The sequence below is a fragment of the Colletotrichum truncatum genome (genome assembly GCF_014235925.2).
Source record: "Colletotrichum truncatum strain CMES1059 chromosome Unknown Contig_0004, whole genome shotgun sequence".
Taxonomy (NCBI): Eukaryota; Fungi; Ascomycota; class Sordariomycetes; order Glomerellales; family Glomerellaceae; genus Colletotrichum; species Colletotrichum truncatum.
The window spans coordinates 1,706,684-1,730,021 of record NW_027222401.1 but is presented as its reverse complement, the minus strand read 5'-3'; the positions used below and the strand labels follow the sequence as shown (position 1 = coordinate 1,730,021).

The 23,338-nt window shown below is 52.6% G+C and overlaps 2 protein-coding genes across 2 annotated transcripts, besides 1 other annotated feature; one reads left to right on the top strand and one right to left on the bottom strand.

Annotated features, from left to right (window-relative positions):
• Positions 1-2,572: 2,572 nt before the first annotated feature.
• Positions 2,573-2,641: a sequence feature (Short protein (CTRU02_207272, KAL0937541.1) was converted to a misc_feature.).
• Positions 2,642-12,421: 9,780 nt separating this feature from the next.
• CTRU02_207271 (uncharacterized protein) lies at positions 12,422-13,236 on the top strand (the record flags this gene model as incomplete). Its single annotated transcript, XM_070204859.1, has 3 exons — positions 12,422-12,632; positions 12,752-12,922; positions 12,986-13,236. 3 exons carry the CDS (start codon positions 12,422-12,424, stop codon positions 13,234-13,236), a joined length of 633 nt encoding a protein of 210 aa, XP_070061392.1.
• Positions 13,237-17,767: 4,531 nt separating this feature from the next.
• On the bottom strand, positions 17,768-18,809 carry CTRU02_207270 (uncharacterized protein; the record flags this gene model as incomplete). The annotated part of the gene is made up of 2 exons (XM_036719339.1): positions 17,768-18,303; positions 18,467-18,809. The coding sequence occupies 2 exons, from the start codon at positions 18,807-18,809 to the stop codon at positions 17,768-17,770; spliced, it is 879 nt and encodes a 292-aa protein (XP_036589046.1).
• Positions 18,810-23,338: the final 4,529 nt, after the last annotated feature.

Genomic DNA, 23,338 nt, shown 5'->3' with positions numbered 1-23,338 from the left:
ATTACAAATGATATCAACTTTTTCCCCGTAAACAACAGACCTTTGCAGTTGTCTACTGTGTGAATCCGTAAGGAGGAAGGGGATGACCAGGACCGCTAAAAGTGCCGAGGTACGTTCACCATACAACATCTGTCGCTTGACCATTACGTGGCGATGATCTTGGTAGACACACACGCCGGTCTCCTTTTCGTCGCCGACAAGTGCAGGCCTAGACACTGTCTCAAATTTCTTCTAAGGGCAGAAGAAAAGATGCAAGAAGCATGGATGGCTTCCTGGTGAGACACGGCTCCATGTCTCAAGAGGGTCTCGGGGCGCGGGACCCTCTGCCGGCAGAATCTAGACATTCTTTGAACTCACGGAGAGTCTCCTTTCCGTTCTGCTGTCTGAGTGCCTGGTTTAGGGGATCAGTCGTAAGGGAGAAGCTGCGAGGTGCTTGATTGAATATTCTGCATCGTCGGGTTTCTTGGCGGCTATGCCACGTTCCAACGGAACGCGGTTGACATTAACGACGAATTTCCTGATTTTACACAGGCGCGGCACGTGTAATAAAGTGCGGCGTTTGATTTACACCAAAGACCAGAAAGTAGTACTGTAGAACAGAGCCAGGGTGGTGTGCAGCAGGCATCTGTGAGAGGTTCCCTTACTATATCAGCGTCCTTCTATCTAGACAGAATTCCCTCGTTCTGCTGACTACTTTCTGGTTCTGGTCCTCTAAGGGAGATTGAAAACGACGTCGGGTGTAAACTTGAAGCAAGTTTGAATGAAGAGAATGTCATCCTAAAACAATTTATCGGCACACTAAAGTCACAGTCTTCTTCACAACTGGCACCTATCCAGCAGTGGCGAGATTTCAAGTACATTACATTGCCGAATGATAGAATCTTGGATAGTAAGTGACTGTTCGTGCAATATCAGCCCCGGTGTCTTTTAGTCCTTCATTCACATGAGGCGGATAAAGAACCAGCTCCAGAGTACCCAGCATTAAACCCGGAAACCATGCCGTACTACTCTTTCTTGACAATTCACCCTCAGGCCGGCAAATAGACTCCTGTCACCGTATTCACGTGTGCTCTTGTACTGGTAAGTGCCTTTGTAGATACCCGCCCTTTCCATCTCTTCTTCACACCAGCCACACCTGCCTCATGCAAACAGAAAGCACCTCTGCCCTACCTTCCTTCACCTTCCCCGACACAACTGCGCACCTTCTCTCTTGACGCAGAAAGCCGTACGTCTCGTTCAACAAAGAACAGGACCCAATGGTCTAACGGTCAAGGCCGGCGTGGAGCAATAGTAGCTTATTGGCCTCCTAAGCCAAAGGTTGCGGGTGCAAGTCCCGTCGTCGGTGTTTTTTTCCTTCTTTTTTTCTTTTCTCCTCACTCTACGCACTTATGTAATCACAATTATACATAGTGACTTTATTAAACGTCTACTGGAGAAAACTCCTAGCAGTCTTTCTCCTTTTTTTTATGTGCGCCCAGGTGATGACTGGGTTTGGTGCTGTGTATAGTTGGAGGCACGGAGCAAACGGTAAGCGAGGAGCAGGTTCCCGGCTCCCTTTTTCTCGTTAAAAGAATATGCAGATGGGTTTCATGTGTCTCGGTATGTCGGCGAAGGCCATGACAATTGCCCTACGACCCAATGTGCATCGGTGAGCCGATGATAGATGACACGACAACCGTGATGTCTAAGCAGTCTGTAATACTGCGCTGACCAGAGATGAGCTTATGTGGCGGGAGCATATTGAACACAAATGGATATGAGATTGACGGAAGCCGACGATAATAGCCGAAGACGATGGGAGCTAATAGATGGTTTTCAGGGGTCGGTTGAGGTTCAGACTGAGAGGACGCTGATGAAGTTCACCAAATACCAACAAGAAGCATAAAAATTAACTAGCCTCAATAAAGTAGACACGAAGAGAGAGAAGTTTTAAAATTTCAATTTTCATCTCACCATTGTTTGTCATGACTCTCCGTGACTGACCTCACCAGCCGCCATACAGCAAAAAATGGGAAGCTCCCAGGAGGTTCTCGGCGAAAACGAGGCACGAACATCCCGGTATTTTTGGTATACTCCCACCTTGAAGTATTCTAAATGACTGCATCTGCGCAGGGTATGAAAGTGATTGACGTAGAGTACATATATGGATCGTTTTGTTCGCTCAGGAGTTGCATATTCAACCCCTCAAACGGCCATGCCCATCAGATCTCAGAAGTCCGTTCAGAAACCACATCACTTTCAAACAACATACTACAAGCGCAAAATCCCAACTTGTCTGAAGTCTGGTGCTGTATGTCTCGGTACAAGTACCCATGTGCCAATATTGCGTCCTATATACCTGTACTAGCAGAGGCTCGCAAGGCGGGATACTCAAAGCACAACAGATACCCAACGCCGAACCCAGACCATAAAACCCTAAGAAGAACCCCCAAAACTTCCGTGATCGAAGCAAAATACCGACAGCCAGCCATCGAAGACAAACTAGTCAGAAAACCAGGCAGGCGGCTTGGTCCCAACCTACAATCCACACGCCGACCTTCCCTCAGCAAAGCCCGCACACCACATAACCAACTCACGCCCCGGAAATCAACACATGCGACCATACCCACTGGAGAACTCGGGATCCCGTCCGCTCTCCCATCGATAAACCAGCGAGGGCCGGAGTAGTAGTTGGGTCGGTGACGACCAGCGAATGCCCGGTGTTGCATGTCTTTTGGCATCCTCCTTTTTTTTATTTTTTATAACAAGGCAGAGCAAGTATTCTTGTCTACTGGATGGGCCAAGTCAAATCCCGCCATCTTGACAGAACCCGAGTACTCGGTGGTGAAGAGCGAGCATGCGTCGTGGACGTGTTGGGCACAGCGAGCATACGAAATATACGACAGCAGGGCTCAAACGCATGGCTTCGTTACAATATTTCATGCCATATTGCATAGATATCTACATAGGCTTCGGTAGTCTGTAGCTATAAACTACTGGTCTTGTTGATGGCCCTGTAAAATTAAGTCCGACTTGACTTGATGGGACAGCACACCGCCTTCGTGACATTTACTCCCCATAGTAGCGTTGCACGAACTATCTCTGGTCTTGAATCATGTTTTTAACGTATCTGAAGAGAGTACACCTGTTCATGTGTCTGAGCGGCACCTAGTCATCAAATTTATCCGCCTCGACTCGATGCTGGTGGCCGGACATGAACCTGATGACGCCGAGGCGGAAGTCGAACATCATCGAATTGTTGTGACGAGAACTGTGGGGTTGCAGTAGAGCATGATATAATCGGCGTTATCATAGTCAAGTGTTTCTCAGAGGGTTCATCCCAGCGAAGGCCGAATAGCCTCCAAGTAAGCTCCAGCGATGTCTCATCTCCGAGATCATCGCGTTGCTTTGCTTGTATAACACTGAGTTGCTAAAACCAGCGTAGCAGACTTCTCGGCTTCTACTCTCACGCTCGAACGAGGCTGGTCTGATGCCAAGGGCCTGCCTTTTCCCGTTCATCATTACATTACCTTCACCGTGACAGGTTACTCAAAACGGAAGTTGCTAAGCTTAGTTTCCTACCGAGCCTCATTCAACCCAAGGTGCCATAATAGCCGTCGGAACCGGTTATCCTGAGCGAGTGACACACTACTGAGACTGTAGCCAAGTGGTTGAACCTTGAGGGATATACTACGTAGTTGTTAACCAACGCAGTCCCTCGTGGCACGGCAAATTTCCGCAGGGAGAAAAAAGGTGCGGGGAAGGCCAAACAGTGAGGGGAGCCAACCAAAACGTTCTTGAACAAGAGGAATGTCATCAGCCGAGTTCATCCGAAGTCGCTGAATTGGTTGTGCGCATCTACCGGTAGGCGCCATGGTGTACCCCACCTTTCCGGCCTCTATCAACATCAAAATTCAAGACTCTGAAGTTGGGCCGGACAGAATTACAACGCTTCATCAAGGGGCTCTTTTGCCAGCGCTTTTGGTAAAAGAACCGGCCCTAGAGAAGCCAGCTGTATCACTCCGTAGCACGCGGTAGGCGCTTGAACGTATCTCATGTATTGTACCTTCTTAGTGGCTATCCAACTGTCACGCCCAAGCACCGTGGTGAAAGAACCTGCATGTTGGCGCATGTGTGGTTCGCAATCTTGGGTAGTTGGGTGTCCCTGCGGCGGTCATCACCGACATTGCTAGTCCAACACCCTGCTTGCGTAGGATCTGTAAGGTGTGACACACCGAGAGCAGCCGTGCAGCAGGTGGTACCAAAAATCGATGTAATGTCTGCTGCCAGACGCCGACACATTACTAGAGAACCCATATATTAGCCGTGGCTCTTCATGGGCAAGGAATCTTCAGGTGACGTCCGGGCGACCAGATCGGGCTACCCGTGTCTCCGGCATTGCCTCGCTAATTCCTACCCGGCCGGGTCTGAAGGGTTCTCGATCCGAACCGGCGCGGGAGCTCCAGCCGACAACTTTCATAATGCCTCCGGGAGTTAATTTAGGTCGGAGTCAGGGTGGCCGAGCACACCCCGTATGTGTACGTAGGGAGAGAGGGAGCCTGAGAGTTGAAGGTTGGTGATCGCCCTCTCTCCCTCACTCTGATCAGCGCGTCGGTCGTACGAGTCGCGTCCTACAACGACGGATCACAGCGCTTCCAGAAGATTAGCCCCGGCGCAATTGGTGACATGCAGCATTAGTGCTTTGTTCGAGTCGGTCCTAGGCGACGAGTCCAAGAGCAGCCAAGCGGGATTGGACCCATGTTCCCGCCGCCCAGCACCAGGATTTCGTCAGCGACTGTGGAAGGAGATGGGCCCGTTGGAGCGTTGCGCCGGATTTCATCCCAGATTCGGCTTGGTGTTTGTCATCTTTTCCTTGTCAGGCCGTTACCCGTTGCCCTTTGGGCACAGAGGCTGAGGCGTTGCACCTAACTGAGTGAAGTCTTTTGTTGGCCTCCAGTGACCAAATGTTACTGCGACAAGTTCCCGATTGTTGAAACCGGGTTGGCTATCTCGACCTAGGGTGGTGGTGATCTACGTCAACTGATGGCCAAGTATCAGCAGCTCGAGAGCTGGGCGAGGTTTTACCATCTTGCAACATCGAGCGTCCCGTGATCTGAAAATAGAGATGTAGGCTTATTGTGGAAGCTGTGGAAACTAAGACAGCGCCCCTAGGGCACAAGGGGGTGTCCTGTCAGTTTGGTACGGGGGTTTCGACTAGAGTAGTACGTTGATAGATCTCGTGGTCTGCAGAAAGCTGGCGCCAAACATCAGCGGCGCAGCTTCACTCGGCTCTGTCGGGACACTCGCCCACGAGATAAGGAAAGGGCTTTCAGCCATTCCAACCCAGCAGATCCAGCGTGTAGTAAGACATACTCCCTATGTGCCCGAACCTTCTTTTCCCATGCCAGTTTTTCAGTGGCAGAATACAGCATGCAACAAGAAAGCCGCAGCCGCCTGTAGCGCTGGCCGGATGAGTAGTACGGGCCCATGTGCGAGCGGAGTTTAGTTGACACAGTAAGGGAACTCTCGCCCCTACCTTCTGCAGCCACACGGTACCTTAGCATTCTTCTATCTGGCGAAATCATGTTCATCAGCCTGGCGAACTGCTAGTGCGAGAAATGACAGAAGCTCTTATACGACGGGATGGAAACCTGCGACACGTAAATGATGGGCCGTTATTCTGCCACCCAAACCGTTGGATTGTGCTTCACATGCTGAGACGTAGAACCAAACCTTTCTTCAATGTGAGAACTGCTCTACATAGTAGTAGACAGGCAGATTCACCCCCACCAATGGGCATGACAGGTCGGTCAACCGAGTGCCACGCTTGTCTTGGATGTTCTTTCCACTGGGGACGAGGAATTCTCGGCTGAAAAAAAGTCGTACCAGGTCACCAGCAGCTAAATGACCCAATCTTGTGAAGAGCCAAGGCGAATTGCTGCCGAAGGCGGAGGACCAGGGATGTTTCCTGTTCTCCACTTCCCGACTCAAGAGTGAAGAGAGTTAGAAACCGTTCCATTCAAGTTTCAAGAATCAGAACGGCGCCTTTTCATCCATCAAGGATGCCTCCGGTAGCCGACGAGCAACCAAGAGGCATCGGCAAGCTTCAGAAATCCAGCTGTAACCTGTCACTGTCGCTGATGCCGACTTTCAGCCGCGGCGAAGTTCCGCTGGCTGCCCACCGAGCAGGAGAGGTGGGCGGGCAACTAGCCTTGCAGTCTGCAATCCGACGCCGACGTGGGATGACTTGCTGCAGTCTGCATGAGTTGCAGACATGACGGCACAGTAGCAATTTTTTTGCGTCGTCTTCGTAAGCAACACCACAGCGTTGTTTACTGCTTCACATCGTGGGATTTTCAAAGAACAGTGTCTCTGCATCTTCTATCTAAATGAGACCGATCAATGAGTTCGGCCTCTGTAAACTCCGAAAGTAGAGTCATCGCGGCCTGTACCGAATTGTCCTAGTTGCTCCTATTCCTTTTTTTCATCCCCTCTTCTTTGTTCTGGAAGGTGATTGCCGACCACTCGCTCGGGTCGTTGATCTGAATCGCAAATAAACCGAGCTTGTTTCAATCTCATGGCCTTTTGTAGACACCGAGCTACATAAATGACGAGCAGACTCCGCGGATGTTGGGAACTCGTGTCGGTGGGAATGGTCTGATCACATCGCATGGCTTTTGGTGATTCATTGACGGCACAGCTCGCCGCCTGGCAGTGGACTTGAATCGTAAAGCTTGAGGGATCCAGGATCAGGGAAGATTGTGGTGTGGATCATGGAAATTGGGGGACCTGGCCCTCCAAAGCTCGGGACACTGGCTGCCTGAGAGAGGACCAGGGCCACGGCGCGAACCTCAAGAGGGGGGGGGGGGGGGGGGGGGGAAACCGAACGGTAACAGACGAGGTCCGATATCTCTACGTAGTATCCGTATAGGAAATATTGGCGGCCGCAACCGGGGATGCTGGGGGCGACAATTGTCCGCACTTCTAGAACGCAGGCGATTTGCGTTGTGGAGCATACGCGCCGGACTGTCGACGATGAGGATCATACCGGCTGGCACAAGGAGGTTGACTTTTAATTACCCGTTGTATATTGACCGTCTTGCCTCCGAGAATGCTGATGCCACTACTTTCGCTCCCTAAATCCGCTGGCTGCCCAAACAAGGGCCGCTGCGAGACCAGCAGATGGGTTTCCGCATTCCATTACCGATAGATTCCCGCGAAGTCGTGTGTGCATGAGATGTGGAGAATTGCGGGAAAGTCGGGCCATTGGAGGGCGCGCCGCATGGGTATCCGAGATAATATGATGGTGTGAGGGCTGAACAGCACTGTGCGGGGTAGCCACCCTGATCTGATTCCTGGTTCTGAGCGGCTACAGTAGCAAAGAAGTAAAAGGAGAAGTAGGTAGTTGGGTGGGGGGTGAGAGCCAACAAGGTCGATTAGTGGTGTTGGTAACGATGATGGTGTTTGTGGTAGTGGTGGTAATACAGAGTAGAGAGAAAAATACCAGAGTGTATTAGAATATGGCCAAAAGGGTCCTTGAGGATTGTAGACAGCACACCCATGTCGATGAAGCAGAGCAGCTGCTCGCAAGGTTTCTGGCAGGGAAAGAAAGGTAAGGGAGGTCTTCGACAAGGACTCAGTACCTGGTTAGCGGATAAGGTAAGGTCATTTAGGGTGCGTTCCCCCCAGAGAAGGCACTTAGCGAAAGGTGAAGAGCGTTCCATCCAAGACGTTAATCGACCAAATCGCATCAACAGGAGCGTGAGCGGGTTGTGGTCTCAGCTGACGTAACTACCAGACCCGGAGATGCCCAGTAACTGCTGGGGCTAGATCCGCCCAAGAAAGATGGGGGAGGCAGAGGTTAATTACCGACACAGACGACAACACCTGTTGCTCTGGGATGGCTCATGGGTCCAGGAGTACCGTGCCCTATCACACACACTGCGTAGTACCAGTAATAGGTCTGTTTGGTAGGCGTAAGGCCGTAGAAACGAGTTTGGGCGGCAGCTGCAGTGGAGAGTATCAAGAAAAAGGGGTTATCTGCAGGCTCGCCAAAGGGAAAAATGCTAGTGTAACTAGAACATGCAGAAGGCAGATTTGTGGCCCACCGAGCACCCCAGGGGTGAGAGTGGTAACGGGAGACTTTCCGGCCACGGTAATAATTATGGTGGTTTGCTCCGGCTAGGATTGTAAGAGGGTGGCAGGAGCTGGGGACTGGCCGCACTGGAAGTTAATGGCTGCTCAGCTGGGCGACATATCGTTTCCACTCCCGGCCAGTTGTCGCAATCAGAAAGAAAAGAGCTGTAGGAGAAAGAAGTACAAAAAAAAAAGGACCGGCTCGTGAAATGAAGGGATGATGATATATTGAGCAAAGGTGCATCCGGGTGATGGGGGAAAATTAGCTCACTGGTATCGATTGGTGCTGATGGCACGTTGGGGTAATTGGTGCAAATGGAGGTTGATCGAGATACCGGCTTGGGAACGCTGGCAAGAATCTTGAAATGTGGCCAGTAAAATACCAGATGAAATCCGGGTTGAAGGGGAGGGGGGTGAGCAAACCTGGCGATTACAGAAAACAGGATCGTGAGTTTTGAATTACAGTGGCTGTCAGTACTCCGTCGTCGTCGTCGTCGTCGTTGTCGTTGTGTGCTCTGTACTTTTAAAAGCCTGCTAGGGGTAGTTTTGTGTGTGTGTGTGTGTGTGTGTGTGTGTGTGTGTGTGTGTGTGTGTGTGTGTGTGTGTGTGTGTGTGTGTGTGTGTGTGTGTGTGTGTGTGTGTGTGTGTGTGTGTGTGGTGCTCTGCCGTGCTGGAGCTGAAGCTGGTGGTGGCTGGATAGGTATGAGGAAGGCCCTCCCGCCACGACCAAATCGCTAGCCAACACATCCAACAGAGCAGGTGAGGTAAGGAAAGTGTGTGTGTTACTAAGTTAACAAGGTGAGGGAGATGGAAAGCCACATTGTACGGTATGAGTGCATGTGTGGATACTTTCCTTCCTTCCTAGCGTCAGCGGGTCAAAAGAGGTTTAAGTGGTTGGCAGGGGTGTTCTCCACGCATTGGCCCACAGGCGGTCCAGTCATTATCTCGGGTCGTTGAGATTTGCTGGGCAGTCCCCGAAGCCAAGTGGGGTGGGGTTACCACGGTGCACCTCCGAGGTTGGTGTTTCCGTTTCCGCCAGCACAGGGCTTCACGGCAATACAAACAATTGCAAGAGTGGTCTGCCTCACTGAGAAATGGCCAAGAGGTAGAAGGGGGGAAAACAATAGCAAGAGGCAAGAACAGTACAGATTCTAGCACGAGGAATAGAAAGTAGAAAGCGAATAACATAGACAGACATATACCGTATGAGGGCAATGGGAAAACCCGGCAAGAATAAGAAAAGAGCATGAGGGACGGCAGGCGGGAAATCCAAGACAAAGAGAGGTACCAACACAGTAGAAGTCGAAACGGCGCTAGCGCCAGGATGGAGATTTTGATGGGGAACCACGTACCATCCGTCACTTTGTCCGGCCTTTTGTCTCTGGCTTGGTTGGCCTGCAGCATGTTTTTACGGCCCTGGGATAGTGAAGCATGTTTGTCAATGTCAGTCAGTTGCCCACTCGTCATTTGCAACGGCCTACTTAGGCCCGTGTCTCCTACCTCCTGCCTTGTCGGAGACGTGCATCTGAGATCGATCCAACGAAAGGGGAAACGGTGTGCGTCCATTTAAAAAAAAAAAAAAAGAAAAAAAAAAGCAAAAGGTGACCGTCTCTTCTTCTCCATCTCATTCTTGCAGGCTTTCTCCAGTGGATCGCTTGTCGACATTAACTTCACCCCGGTTCGCCCAGAACTCTGCTGATGGATCACTTGGATATTGTGTTCAACCGATTGCGTTTGTCCACGAGATTATTAGCCACACAAAAAAAAAATCCCTAAATTACCATCGAGACAACAGGCGATGGCGTGTGGTAACAAGCAACATCTATTTTCATTCTTAGACCACAGATAGCGAGCAAAAAAGGCAGGTCACCAATATAGGAGCCCATCCACAAGCTGCTTCCTCGGCCCTTTTCCTACACCACACCCCTTTTTCGTTTCTCCCACCCCCGTACTGAGATACATTCGTCACTTGACAGAACGGACATTTGGAGACCCAAGACGCTTCAGCTTCAATCTGAAATCCTCACAGGTAACAAAGTATTAGCCAGGAGATTCTGTCTTGTGTGTAGAAGATATTAAAGGCACGATTCCACGGCAGCCAGAAAATGCCAGGCGATTAATTAGTTTGGGCAGCCAAATTGCCGGACGCGATTCACCGTATTCTGCAAACTGGTTGTGGTACGTGCCTTTGAGGTGTCTCGTCTCATATCGTCTCGCCTTTGCCTGTGCCGCGACAGTCTCCCTCGCTGAGTGTTCGATGTCCGCGAGTAATCACCAGACACTTCAAATTCTTAGGCACGGGGCAAAAGGGAGACCAGATGTTCGGTTCGGAAAGGGACCCGGGGCAGGCAACGCATATATGCCAGTCCCTTGATTCCCTACCCGAGAAGCACCAACGCCAGTATCAACATCAGCATCAGCATCATTGCAAACCTGGAGGTGTATGCGCTTCCTTCCTGGCTGTATTGTCAACTACTAGTAGATAGTGCGTAGAGAAAGAATCCCAACCCATCTAACTTGTGTGCAAGGAAGATTGCCAAAGACCAAACATCCAAGTACTGGTCCTCTTACACCGTATTTGTTGTACCTTCCTCCTTCCTGCTGTTCGGCCACCCCCACTCTATCCTCCTTGCCAGCACGCCAGCTCCTAGCGTCCCATTCATGTTCAAGTCGTTTCCCTACCCCCAGTCCAAGTCCCAGATTCGTCGTCCCAGTGTGCCATAGTACGTCCTAGTCTGTCCCAGGCCGCTCTTTCCCGCAACAGTTTTGCTGCACACCCCCTTACCCCCCTCCCCCCCTCCGCCCCTTCCCCATCCAAAAGTCCACTTCGACTTCGACTTCTACTGCACTGCAACTTCCCACCATGGAATTGACGTGTGGGCGTGTATGGGCTGTGGGCAGTCTGGTGTGAATGCAACTGCCCTGGCCCAGTTGGCCGTATCCGTACGTACCTGCCTGTCCACCTTAGTGACAGAAAGAGAAAGAGAGAGCGAGCTTGGCCCTGCCTTGTCTGCCCCAGCACCCTTTCCCTCACCATACTAGTGCTCCTGTCCTTCCCAGTTGGCACCTTCCTCCCCTACCTCCTTCCTTACTGCCCCTACCTCACCACGCGTTGTTACTCTTCCCCCTCCTCCTTCTCTTCCCCCACTCTTTCCTTGGCTGGAGAGTCCTGTTGCTACCGAACTCCAATTACAGCGCAAGGCCTGCTGCTGCTCGCTATGTCTGCGCAGCACTCACTGATTGCCCTTCCTGCCTTCCGTGTTGGCTGAGGTGTGGTGTGCCTCACACCCCCCTCGCTCCCACTCTTATTATTTATTTTTATTTCTTTATTTCGTTCTTCATTTTTCCCACTCTCTCCGCCTTGTTTTAATTCCTGCCACCTGGGACCGGTTGTGCTAGCAAACAAAAAGTAGTCATCATCACCCTCGTTGTGGCCTCCTCCCTGCCCTGCCCTCATTCTGTCGCTGCCTCGAGTCTTCCCTTGCCACGGTCAGAAGACAAGCAACCAAAGGGTTATCATCCTTTCCCAGCGAAGCATATCCTCCTCCTACTCCAGCTCCAGTCTACCTGGCCGCACCACACCGCACCGGCATCGTCTCATTAGGCATAGACCCGAATCGACCCGCCAGTCCGCCGCCCGTGTCGCTTCCACCTACTCTACCTCGCCCTCTTTGATTTCCCATTGGAAACGCATACGTCGTTGTCGTCACCGCCGCCACCACCGTCTTCGACCAAGCATCCGTCGCTACTCACTCCAAAAAAATTTAAAAATTTACGCGCATTTGAACTGAGAGAGAAAGAGAGAGAAGGACAAAAAAAAAAAAGGCACCCCCCCCTTTTTTTTTTTTTTTTTTTCTTCCTTGCTTCTGCAACGTAGTCGGCCGTTGGCTCGAGAAGTCTTGCGCAACGACACCTGAAAACGACACCGTCCCTCTTTTTTCCCTTTTGGTGAGTGGTTTCCCTGCCTGTTCGTTGCGACCCCCCGGCGCAAAAAAAGCCGCGAGACATTTAAGCGCGGCGCCGCCCATACCCAAAAAATTTATTTTCCCTGTCCCTCCCCGTTGGCCTCTCCCCTGACACCACGGCGCCTTCCACCCATCCATTTGCGACACCGTTCTTCCAAGGCTACACATCCGCGCCTTTGGCCCCGAACGTCGCTTTGAGTATATCTCAACTAATTCGACTTTGAAGAACAAAGCTATATCGAGTCCGGCCTTCATTTCGGTCTCCGACTTTCAAATCCCTCAGACAACATCTGCAGTCTTCCGGTTTCGCCTCACTCGAAGCACCAACAGCCATCATCACCATGTCCTACTACGAGAACAACCCTCAATGGTCCAATCCCGGCCAGAACAACTGGGAACACCAAGCGCCTCCTGTCCGTGCTGGTGAGTCGTCCCAGTCGTCGCAGCGCCAAATCGCACAGCCGGAAGCCGGAATTGACTCGAGATTCCCGTCAACAGGTGCTAGCGGCCCGACGCCTCAGGACGACTTTGCATTCTTCTACCAGTTCGAGGGTAGGTCTACTCGATATATCCAGCGCGTGGCAGACGACCAGGCCGGCGCGAGTCTCCCCCCGCTCGCGCCTGCCCGGCGTCGCGCGCAGGAAGATCCTGCTGACGAAGTGATAATTTAGATGTGGTACGGACACTGACTGCTAGGCCTACAGAGGTTGATCGTGCATACGAGAATCTCGCCAAGAGCGGGAAGTCATACGGAATGGGTGGTCGACGTGAGTACCCAACCCCTGGCGGCCCCAAGATGGGCCCTGCTGGCCCTGGCCCTGCCAGAAAGTCCCTCGACTTCAGTAAGTCTGCTCGCATCTGGCGGGCAAATCCGCTTCCTTCCCCTACTAACGCCCATCTCGCAGCCGGACGTATGGGAGCTGGAGCCGGTCCGCGACCGCACTCAATGAACCAGTTCGATGATGCCCGAGGCCACCCAAACTCGAACCTTCAGAACTTTTACGCCTCTCAGCGCCACCAGCCTTCCCGAGGATCCAACGACGCGGAACAGATGATGCAGGCCAAGAGAAGGATGGCCGCTCAACGGGAGCGGGAGCTGCGAAACCTCCACACTGAGCAGCAATATCAGCGAAGTAGGCCGCCCTCTACTGTATAGCACACAAACTCCACTGTCCAAAAGGGAGGGGGGAGACTGCAAAGAAGAAAAATAGATAATTCAGGCCGAGGGGTTTCACCATCATGCAACATCCTTCTGCCCCGTCATGTAACTGTCGAGAGATGTCTCCCTGAAAGGCCTCCCTGTCCACCCCCTTTCTCGTAAGACTTGGGCACTTCAGAGGATGTTAGGCTAACCACCCTGTGCGCGCAGCTCTTGTTTCTGACATTCCCTACGGCAACAAGGCCATGTCTGAGGAGGAGACTCGCGAGTTGATCGCTCGTCAGCGGAGCGCCTTGTACGGCGAGGGCCAGTTTGCCGAGAAGGGGGGTTATGTTGATGAGACTGGTGCTGTGCGCCCTGGCGTCCCTGGCCACAGCGGCCCGTCCAGCCTGCGTGGTCAGTCCCCTTTGACCTACGACATTACCCGTGGCCCTCCTCCTCACGGTGACGCCAACACTCCCGTCTCTGCCACTGACGCTGCTCCTGGCCCCATTGCTGCTCCTCCCGGTGAGCAGGGTTCTCGCGCTGGTAGCACCGCTAGCCCCCAGCCCAATGTAGCCAACAACAACAAGAGCGCATTCGAGTCTGCCGTGAGCCAGGCTGCGGCTCGCACCAGCAACTCCTCGCCCGGTGGATCCCCGCCGCGACAGGAGCTCCCGGCTGGATCTAAGGCCTCCCAGACAGTTGCTCCCATCGGCACCCGACCTTCTGGAACCCCGACCGGTGCGGCGAACTCGTCTTCGAAGCGATCTACTACCCCGTTGGCCTCTCCCGGCGGCTGGGGTCGTGGCAACGGCGTCTGGGGCCCTCAGTCATCCGGACTGAGCCAGCCCCCTGCCAGCGTCTGGGGCTAGAAGACCCCGACGCCTCATCCAACAACGTCCTCTTCCAGAATGCGACGCGGCGCAAGCACGGATTAAAAAAAACAAAATCAAAGGAGGGCTCGATGAAAGGACCGTTTGCGAGGGTGGTTTTTTTAGATTTGTTTTCGGTCTTGATTGAATTTTCCTCGGACACGGAAAACTTGATATATACCTCGGTCTCGACAGGGTACTCGGAGTGAGGGTGTCTTTTTGGCATCTTTTGAGGAGTTTTTTTATTACACCATCAGAAAGGACCGCATTCTGCAATCACGGACGGAGTCGAACAGTATTGCTAAGGGAAAAAAAGATGCATGTCATATGGGCGTGGAATGGGGTTTACAGTTGCTTCGGGTTTACCATGAGCTTCGGCGGGATATCGCAGCGTCTGGGATTGTTTCGGATGATCTGGGATTTCTGGCGACGGCGAGCACGGAGCGGGACGACCTTTTTTTTGTTGTTCATTGGGAAAGTTGTCCTTTGGAGCTGGGCATGGGATGAGTTTCGGGTGCCAAAAAGCGTCGAAGGGCAACCTATGATTCAAATCGCGAGCATACATCGGCGTGGGCGTGGATTCCGATAACTGGTTTGACTCGAACGGGTTGGGACTGGGAACGCACATCCGGGGAGTTGGTACAGCACACACAAAGACGACTCCTCTTCACACGGCGACAAAATCACAAAAACAGGGGTTTAGGATATGGGGTGTTTGTGGGTTGTCTCCTTTTTTTTTTGGTCCTTTTGGGGGGATATTTCCTACTTTTTGATCTCATTTTGCTGCTTGGGGGTTTTCTTTACCGGAGGTCACGTTTGTGGGAGTTTTCTGCCGTTTTCAGTACTCGGACCGTACTCGGTTATGAGAACGCATCGAGTAATAATAGGTTCTTATGCCTTCTAACCTGGGAATGAAAGGGAACTTGACATCAAGACGGGGGGGGGTTTTTGGGCGGATAGATCAGATGGAGTGTGTTGGAGAGGGACGGATGGGATGCTACTCTTTGCACGCTTGCTCTAGGATGGAGCGGCAACTTAATGAAAACATGCTTTTGTCCCCCCAAGTTTGGTTACCTTTTCGTAAGAATAACAGTGACATGGTGAGAAAAGAACGCTATGGCGTAGACGCGGACCAGGACTTGAGCCTTGCGCGCGTGGACTGAACTGAACCGAAGCATGGACCTCGTGTTGGTTGGCAAGAGGAGAGAGAGACATCGTCATGGATTGATTTGCTGGAACATTCCCTTGAGGCTTCTTCTGCAGAGGTGAAGACGGAAGAGGCCGCATGAGCAAGGCCAACCAACAACGGTCGACCGAGCTATTGACCATATGCACACCACTTCAAAACCCATGACATGGATGGCATGCAAAGCGGAAGAAAGAGTTGGCCGACTACATGGGCGACCAACCCTTTTGGCCCGGGTAGTCTGCCTTTCCTCCTACCTACTACTGCCTCCCTCCCTCCTACTCCCGGGCCTGCGGGCCTTTGACCTGGGGGCCAGTCGATTGCCGGCCAACAAACTGACCGGTCGCTCGGACGGGTATGATGTGATGGATTCCCCCCTCCCCCAACTGACACACGCTCTTTTCTTCTTCTCCAGTCGTTACATCCCGTCACACACGGACGCTCGGAAGGCAGGATTTGAAAAGACGAAGAAGGGGCACACTGACCCCGATGCGAACCGGGCAAAATTGGGGGGGGGGGGGGGGCGTGTGCGTGTGTGGCAGGTACGGTGCTGGTACGGTGTGCCTGCCGGGGGCGCGGCGCGCGCGGGCTGTGGCTTGCGGGAGGTTCCGCGCCGAGCCCACACCCCACCTCACCCTATCTATCTTTTTGCTTATATTTATGATTATTGGCATTTGTTATAGGGTTTGACTGTTTACAAGGTGAAGGCGACAGACGGTTCGGGGGTTCAGAAGTGGAAATAAAGGCCGGGGGAAGAAACAAGAAAAATACAAAAACAAAAGGAGGGCGAATATGGAAGAGGATCGTTTGATATGACGATGGGCTGCCACGTGGGGGGGGGGGGGAGTTTTGCAAAGACGGGCGAGTAGGGCGGCTTCCTCAACGCAAGGGGTTTGATTACCCGTGAGAATGGTGTCGTTTTACGTTTCGTCTCATATTTTTTTCCTTTCTCTCTTCTCCTTTTTCCCTTTTGAAAATTCTCCGTCTTCTGCGTCCCTTTTGCGTGTTCCGTTTCTCTTCTCACACACTTTGGATGTGGCATTTTGCGCGCACACTGTCCCAGCCTTTTCGGCATCTGTCTATTGCGGATGTGCAAGGGATCTATCGATCCGGTATTTTTTTTTCCCCTTTCCTTTGCATGAACATGAGGTTCGTCGACTTTTGATTTATGAGACACAGCATCCATCGTCTTACCCCTTGGGCCGCCCTCATGAAGGCCATCCGGGTTCGTGGTTTACATCACGTCAGTGGTATTTCAGTGGTACGGGGGACGGGGGGGGGGGAGGGAGGATGTCAGTCTTGGGCATGTGAGAGACGGTGACTTTTACCCAACTGCCTTATCTTTTTCTATTTTAATTTAGTTGATTTTTTATCGTTTTTATTTCAATACAATTAGTCAACTTCTTAAAGACGTGATGCAGACAAGACACTACCAGTCTGACTTGGCCAGCGAACCACAAGCCAAACCTCGTAGGGCGTAAAACATGACATGTCCCAAACGCAAACAAAAACTATGCAGACCGCCGCCCATCAGCTTACACTTGACTCACCGAACCCTCCTTGGAAATGTAAGCTTTCGAGGGGGAGGGGGTTCCAGGTAGGGCTGTTTCCACTGAGACCACAAGAGACATACATCATCAATCAGGTGGCCCGCAACCTCCAACACAGAGAGGCCTCGTCAGAGTTGTAAATGGAAACCAACACGCGAGATACTACTAACAAAAGATGCGTGAAAATGCTGGAGCTGAAGAAGGGCTTGGTGACGCAAGACAGTGAAATGACCAATGTGGCTGAAGCGACTTACTACATAGGCGAGAGAGAGCCAGTCCTCTCTCTCTCGTCCCCATCCTCCCTTGCATGAGGCTGGGAAGTCGTCACGCGCAGTGCTTCCTGAACCAGGTTCTCGTTATTTTTGGCGTCCAGGTCTCAGTATGACGCCCTTCTTTTTTTTTTTTTTTTTTTGGGTGTGTCCCTCACCCTCCCATGGCGTAGTTTACATTTACATGTGAGACCTGGAGCCTTCTTTTTGGGGTTATTCAGACGTTTTGACCTTGGTGATGTGCTACGTTTATGATTATTCCGGCCGGCTCCCTGGGGACTTTTTACTCCACGTCTGTGTTATATACACGAGACGAAAAGGTCACGACTGAGACCCGGATAGTCCAGCTGGTTAGATTTATATTGACACGGCAAACATTCCAACCAACCAGGCATATGTACTAAATGTCAGATTTCATTTTGAACAGATGGCAGGAGAGTGTATGACACTAGATCCCAACTCCCCCACCCCAGACAAACCAACCAACCAACCCGCCAACCGTACCGTACGCCGATTCAAAATGCATCACGCAACCCCGCCGATCCCGTCTTACAAAACCAACCGTCATCTCACACCGAGTAGCTTGGCGTTCATGGCCCCTTGTCAAGACCGGACACCGGGCACCGGGAACCATCGATAGACGACGCCCTCCTGTGTGTATTGAAAGCCTCACAATCCCAGGGCGGCGCAGCCGGCGTCCAAATCCATAGGGTCGTCTGCTCTCAGAGCCTTGCCTCCCCAGATGACAGTGCCGCGCCCGTCGACCGCGAACGCCCCGGCAGTCTGCCACTTGTTGCCCATGACGTTGCTGGGACCCTCCACCTCCTCAGGCGCGGGCTGCTCCCCCACGGCCGCGGTCCCTTTCCTCTGGAGTTGCCCCGGGGTTGCACCAGACGCGGACGGACCGCCCGTTCCCGTCCGCTGTATCGCTCCGGCAACCTTCTCTCCCAACCAGCCCTTCTCCTTCCACCCCTGCACCTGGCTCGTCGGGTTGAAGACATACCAAACCGACCCCAGCCCCAGGCCCCAGGCGGCATAGATTGCGCGGTCCTCGTCGATGACGACCTGGACGTTCCAGGCGCCGCCGAGAAGGTCGATCCACTTCTGCGTCGCGGCGGGGGATGAGTGGGACACAGCTATGCAGGTCAAGTTGTTGGCGTGCTTATTCGCCAGCGCACGCAATGCGAGGAAGGTCTTTTGCGCAACTGTATACAGCGAAGGGTGTGTGTGTTAGCAAAGAATCTTCTCGAAGGATGCAATGTGTGAGGGAACATGTATGCATGCACGCATGTAAATCGGTCCAAGTGCAAACCGCAGGTGCACAGCAGGACAGGACAGGACAGGACAGCAGGTGTAGATCAGACGTACATGCACAACCGACACATCGCAGAAAGACGACGAGGACGGGCTTCCCCCGGCCGAACTCGAGTTTTCTGTCCCGGTCTAACGGAGCCAGATCGCCGATCTTTGGCGGTTCGGCGACGGGTACCGGCGGCGGGGGCGGGGAGAACCACGGGGCGACGGTGATGGGTAGTGACTTCATCGACATCCACGCCGGCCACCCTCCATTGGTGTTCTCGGTTTCGTCAAGCCCGGCATTGCTGCCGCTGCTCTTGCTCTTCGAATCGGTCGACCCACCGCTGAAGTCGAAGGACTTGCTGTTCAGGCCCACCTTCTTCAGGGCGATCTTGGTTGTCAAGCTTGCCAGCATGATGGATGATCTCTTCGCAAGTGGAACCTTGAGAGGAAGGGGGGGAGAATAGGTGACTATGCGGCGTATAGGACTTTGACGTAACAAGACAAGGAAAATAAGAAAGAAGAAACGGCTCCGAGGGAGGACTGCCTCGCGCGGCAGAGAGACTGATCTGCAAGGATGAAGCGGGTTAAGAAGAGTACCACGAGCAATGCAAAATGCAAGATTAGGTTCCCAGAGAGAAGGTCAACGAGAAGAAGGAAAGAAAGAGACGTAGAGGAAAGGAAAAGATAACCATGCTTATGGCGGCCGGTGAGATTCCCGCGGAGGGACCTGGATTCTGGCGAGCTCCTGAAACTTTCGATACAGGACGCGTCGCATCTTCTGTTAGCGAAGGGCGCTCTGAGCTCCTCGAAATTGGTGTCGCGAGGCTGAGAGCCCGGCGGCAAGCCATGGCGCTATCAAATTGCCTGACTCCGCATAAAACCCCCCCTGAGAACCAAGTAGGAAAGAAAGATTGGTGGCTGACTTTCCGATTGGCTGTCACTTGTCAGTCGAGGGTTAGTTTGATGGGCACAGATTTCAACCTCGGTGAGGGTGTTGCAGATGTTTCCTAGGTTTCCCAGGTTATTGTTCGCTCCGCGCTCAGCGCCGCTGTTAAAGCTTCACCTAAGAAAAAATAAGGCAAAAAAAAAAAAAAAAAAAAGAGGAAAAGGGGGAAAGGAAACAAAAAATGTCAACAAGACAGACAACTGTTTCGCCTTCAATTAAAGATGCGGGAACATGTCTTAGGAAGAAGCAGTTGAACTTTCAGCCCAGGGCGGATAGCATGTTTCGCTTCTCAGCGTGCCTCTCATAGAAACTAGACACTTTCGCATTTCCAACGTTCTGCGGCTAGCTGTGAACAAGAGAATTATTCCATTCGAAGTATAACCCAGGCAGCAATTGGTCCGGCTCGATTATCTGCACGGTCCAATATCCGTCATCTGCGTTCCACCCGTACCTGGGCTCGCGTTGGAATGCCCACCCGCATTCTTTGGATGGGAAGCCTTCCCCGCCGAAACACTTGAATGTTTATCGAGTCACGACACATTTGGACTTCTCGACACAGTTACCCGAACTCTAAAATGTCAACACAGTCTATGTGTCAACATGATGCCTAGTCTCCGGGAGTAATGACTCTGTTGAATGACGGACTAGACGCCGCTGATCGAGGCGGAATGCGGGCAACGGCTGGTCTGGGGATGGTCAACGGTGATCTCGTCATCGACGATGTCATGGGAAACTGTCAGTGTCGGTGCGTCAAATGACCCATGTTTGCCATGTAAGGGAGTGCGCACAAGAACCAGAGAAAGAGAATTGAAACATGCCATTGTACAACCGTAACGATCCACTCCGACAGCAGGGAGTATGCATGATGCCGTACAGTGGTTGTCCATCTTCACTCTCGCCTCACCGGACCGCACGGTAATTTTGCCGGAGCATAGTAAACTTGCAGTTGAGGGTCCGGCTTTGCACGCCGTCTGCCGCTTCATTTCGAACAGAATACCTCGGCGAATGACCGACGCCCAACTTGGTGCTGAGAACAATGTGCCAAGATCTGGGGACTTGATTGTTTGGATGAATCGGAGCATTTAGAATTGGCCTCAACTAGGCGGGAGGCTACAGTCTCCCCATCTCGGACCTCGCAGCACATTGGTGGAACTGACGTCGAATCGTGCGCCCTAGAACCAGGGAGACCGGAGGCGAGAATGTGGGGGAGCGGGAAGCGTTCACGGATCGTCTTCCACCGCACAATTGATTGCGGATGATCGGTTGGAGAGGGAGAGGTCTCAGTTGTTCAAGCGGCGAGGCGGTACGGGTGGCTGAGGGCTGGACTCGACCAAAGTGCTTCTAGAGCGGGAGCGAATCCTGTGTCTAGTCCAGATATAGAATCTATACGAAATATCATGTCAGAAACACTTCGAAAAAACGTGGTTGTTTCTCCTGTCTGACTCTTTGCCTGTCGGAGCTGAATAATAGCACTACGGACAGACTCCTCCTTCTTCCAACGCTGCAGGGAAAATCGGCCGCGGCCTACCAAAGTCGGTCTCGGCTCGCCGCTTCTATTCTGAGGGATGAATGAGTAAAGTAGCGGCTTGATTATGTCTTGACCACGGTTCATCTGTGCCGCGCCAGTCTGAAGGCCACGATGCGTCAGGCCAGTCCCACTTAGTTACTTAACGGCTCGCTGTCAGATTTTATGAGTATCCCGCGGTCCGCGGCGGGGTGATGGTTGATGGAGGGTTACATTGCATCCTGAGGCGAGTTGCTGAGAGCGCACCTTCTGTGTTGATCGCTCAACCCGACTTGGGTTGTGCTCCAGAAAGAGCATGTTTGAACTTCATAATTGGAGAAAAATGACCGCGAGGTGAGGGGGTTTTCTTGAGATTCGAGGATGCCCTCCGCGGCTCACCATGGATGATGAACGCACGCTAGCCCATTTGGGGTCTGCTCGGGAGTCCAAGTCAAGAAGTTTAGGAGGCAAGATCCAAGCGCATGCTGAACGACGTCCGAGACGAGAAGGCCATGACGTCGGCTATGGCATCCAGCAACGCACTCGTGTAAGACGAGAGGCAACCATGATGCACACGCAGGAGTGCAGTACTAGTAGCTAGGTTCGCTGGCACAAGTTCATACGGTTGAGACTTGGTTCGTTCTATTTCCCGTGTCTCTTCAACCTAAATTGGTGAAGTCAGTTCTGAGACCGCCGTAAGTGTCGTCTATGCCTCCTGGATTGAAAACGGGTGTGTCAAAATATAGCCTCGGTCTGAAGCATTGTTCTGTATGCCTGCTTGGTGATACCCGCGCGTGGCTACAAAGTGCCGCAGTTGGCTCCTCGTTAATTACTACGCAGTAGATATTTGCTGACCGTACGTCAGACAGAGTTGCGGCCACTGATCTTCTCCCATCTGGTTGCGGTTTTGGTTACGCCAAGACAGCCCACCCCTTTCGTCTCAAGTCAGCAATGGCAGTGGAATACAAAGCCCGATGGCTAGCTTGGTAGGCGATGCTGTGGGCTGGCCGGGCGTGTGGTAAGCTGCCACAAGCTGTGCCCTCCGACCCGTAAGAATGTGACTCTTGTGGGCAGAAAATCTGAACAAAAGATCGGGCGAAAGTCTCTGTTGTGCGACGAAAAGAGGGGAATGTCTGAGTTCAGGTGAGAAGATAGACAAGACCAAGTAAGCAACAAAGCCATCGAGAATAGATCCATCCTCCAATGCGCTTCTAAACATGTCGCCATTGCTGCTTAGCTGCTCCCGGGAAGGATTGCGGACACCCAGCCCTGCTCCGGGTCTGGTCCACACTGCTACGGTCATATGGGGACGGCGCCAAACGCTAAAGGGCCGACCCAAAACATACCTCGAAGTTATGTGGTGGAAGAGCGCTTCCTGGTATAGGTATGAAATTTCTGGGCTCTGGGCTCTGGACTTGGTTACTTTGATTGCAAGAGTCGGATGAATGTCTTGACAAAACCCCCGAAATCGAGCGAGACTCTAGGGATCTCATCGACAGGGAGGTGGTCGGCGGGCTTCTAGTTTGCTGGCCTGCCATTACGGAACTGATTGAATGTTTTCCCTGCGATGGCCTAGCAGAAAAGAGTAACGCTGTCGAATCGCCGAGGCAGCTGGGCGTATGCAATGTAGCACATCTCGCAGCTTGATCCGTCGCCCTTAGATTGGCAATCTATTCTGTGGGAAAGGCAGTTTTTGGCAGACGGAGTAATGTGACGAAGCTCCCGAAAGAGGCGCTTTAAGCCACTGTACCAGACCCTTGAGGAGGGGAAAAGACAAACTAGCGAATGGAAAGCGGCTCGGCCGCATGGGGGAACACGATTGGGATTCCGAGTCCAGGTCACTGGAGGAGACGAGCATGGAGCCGGCCCCCTCCACAGCCCAGAGCTGCGCCTATTTGGGGCTATCGACGCCCGCTCCTGGAATGTATGGCAACTCTCTTCAGCAGCGGTGGCAGCAGTAACAGCATGTGCAGGCCGCTTTGGGGGGGCAAGGAACCACACACAGGGACACGAGGAGGAGCGGCTGGAGTAAGATGAGCGAACTAATGGCGTGGTTCTTCCGGAGGCTCGGCGTGTGACTGGATCGGCAGACGGATATCGGAAACGACACAGGTCCCCTCAATCAGACTTTCTCACACATAGTAGTAACAATAGGAGGCGGAGGAGGCCATGGACGAGACGCAGGATGAAGGGGTAGCCGGGGGAGAGAGCAAGGCCCAAGACGGATTCGACAAGAGATTAGAATTGGCGGCCGACTCAAAACGGAGTGATTGCGGAGAGCGGTAAGTATTCGTACGCGAAAACACGACCAGGTTTCTCGAGGCGCGTTGGGTGAATCTCGTCCATTGTTGGCTCGGCTTTGGGCGTTTGGGGCCATCCCATCGGGTAACCATCGAAATGCGCTGCCGGACAGGCCCCTTGAAGTAGCGAGCTGTCGTGTAAGGTATCGGGCTGGGGTGTGTATGGCCAGTCCCCACCGTCTCCTGGTTTC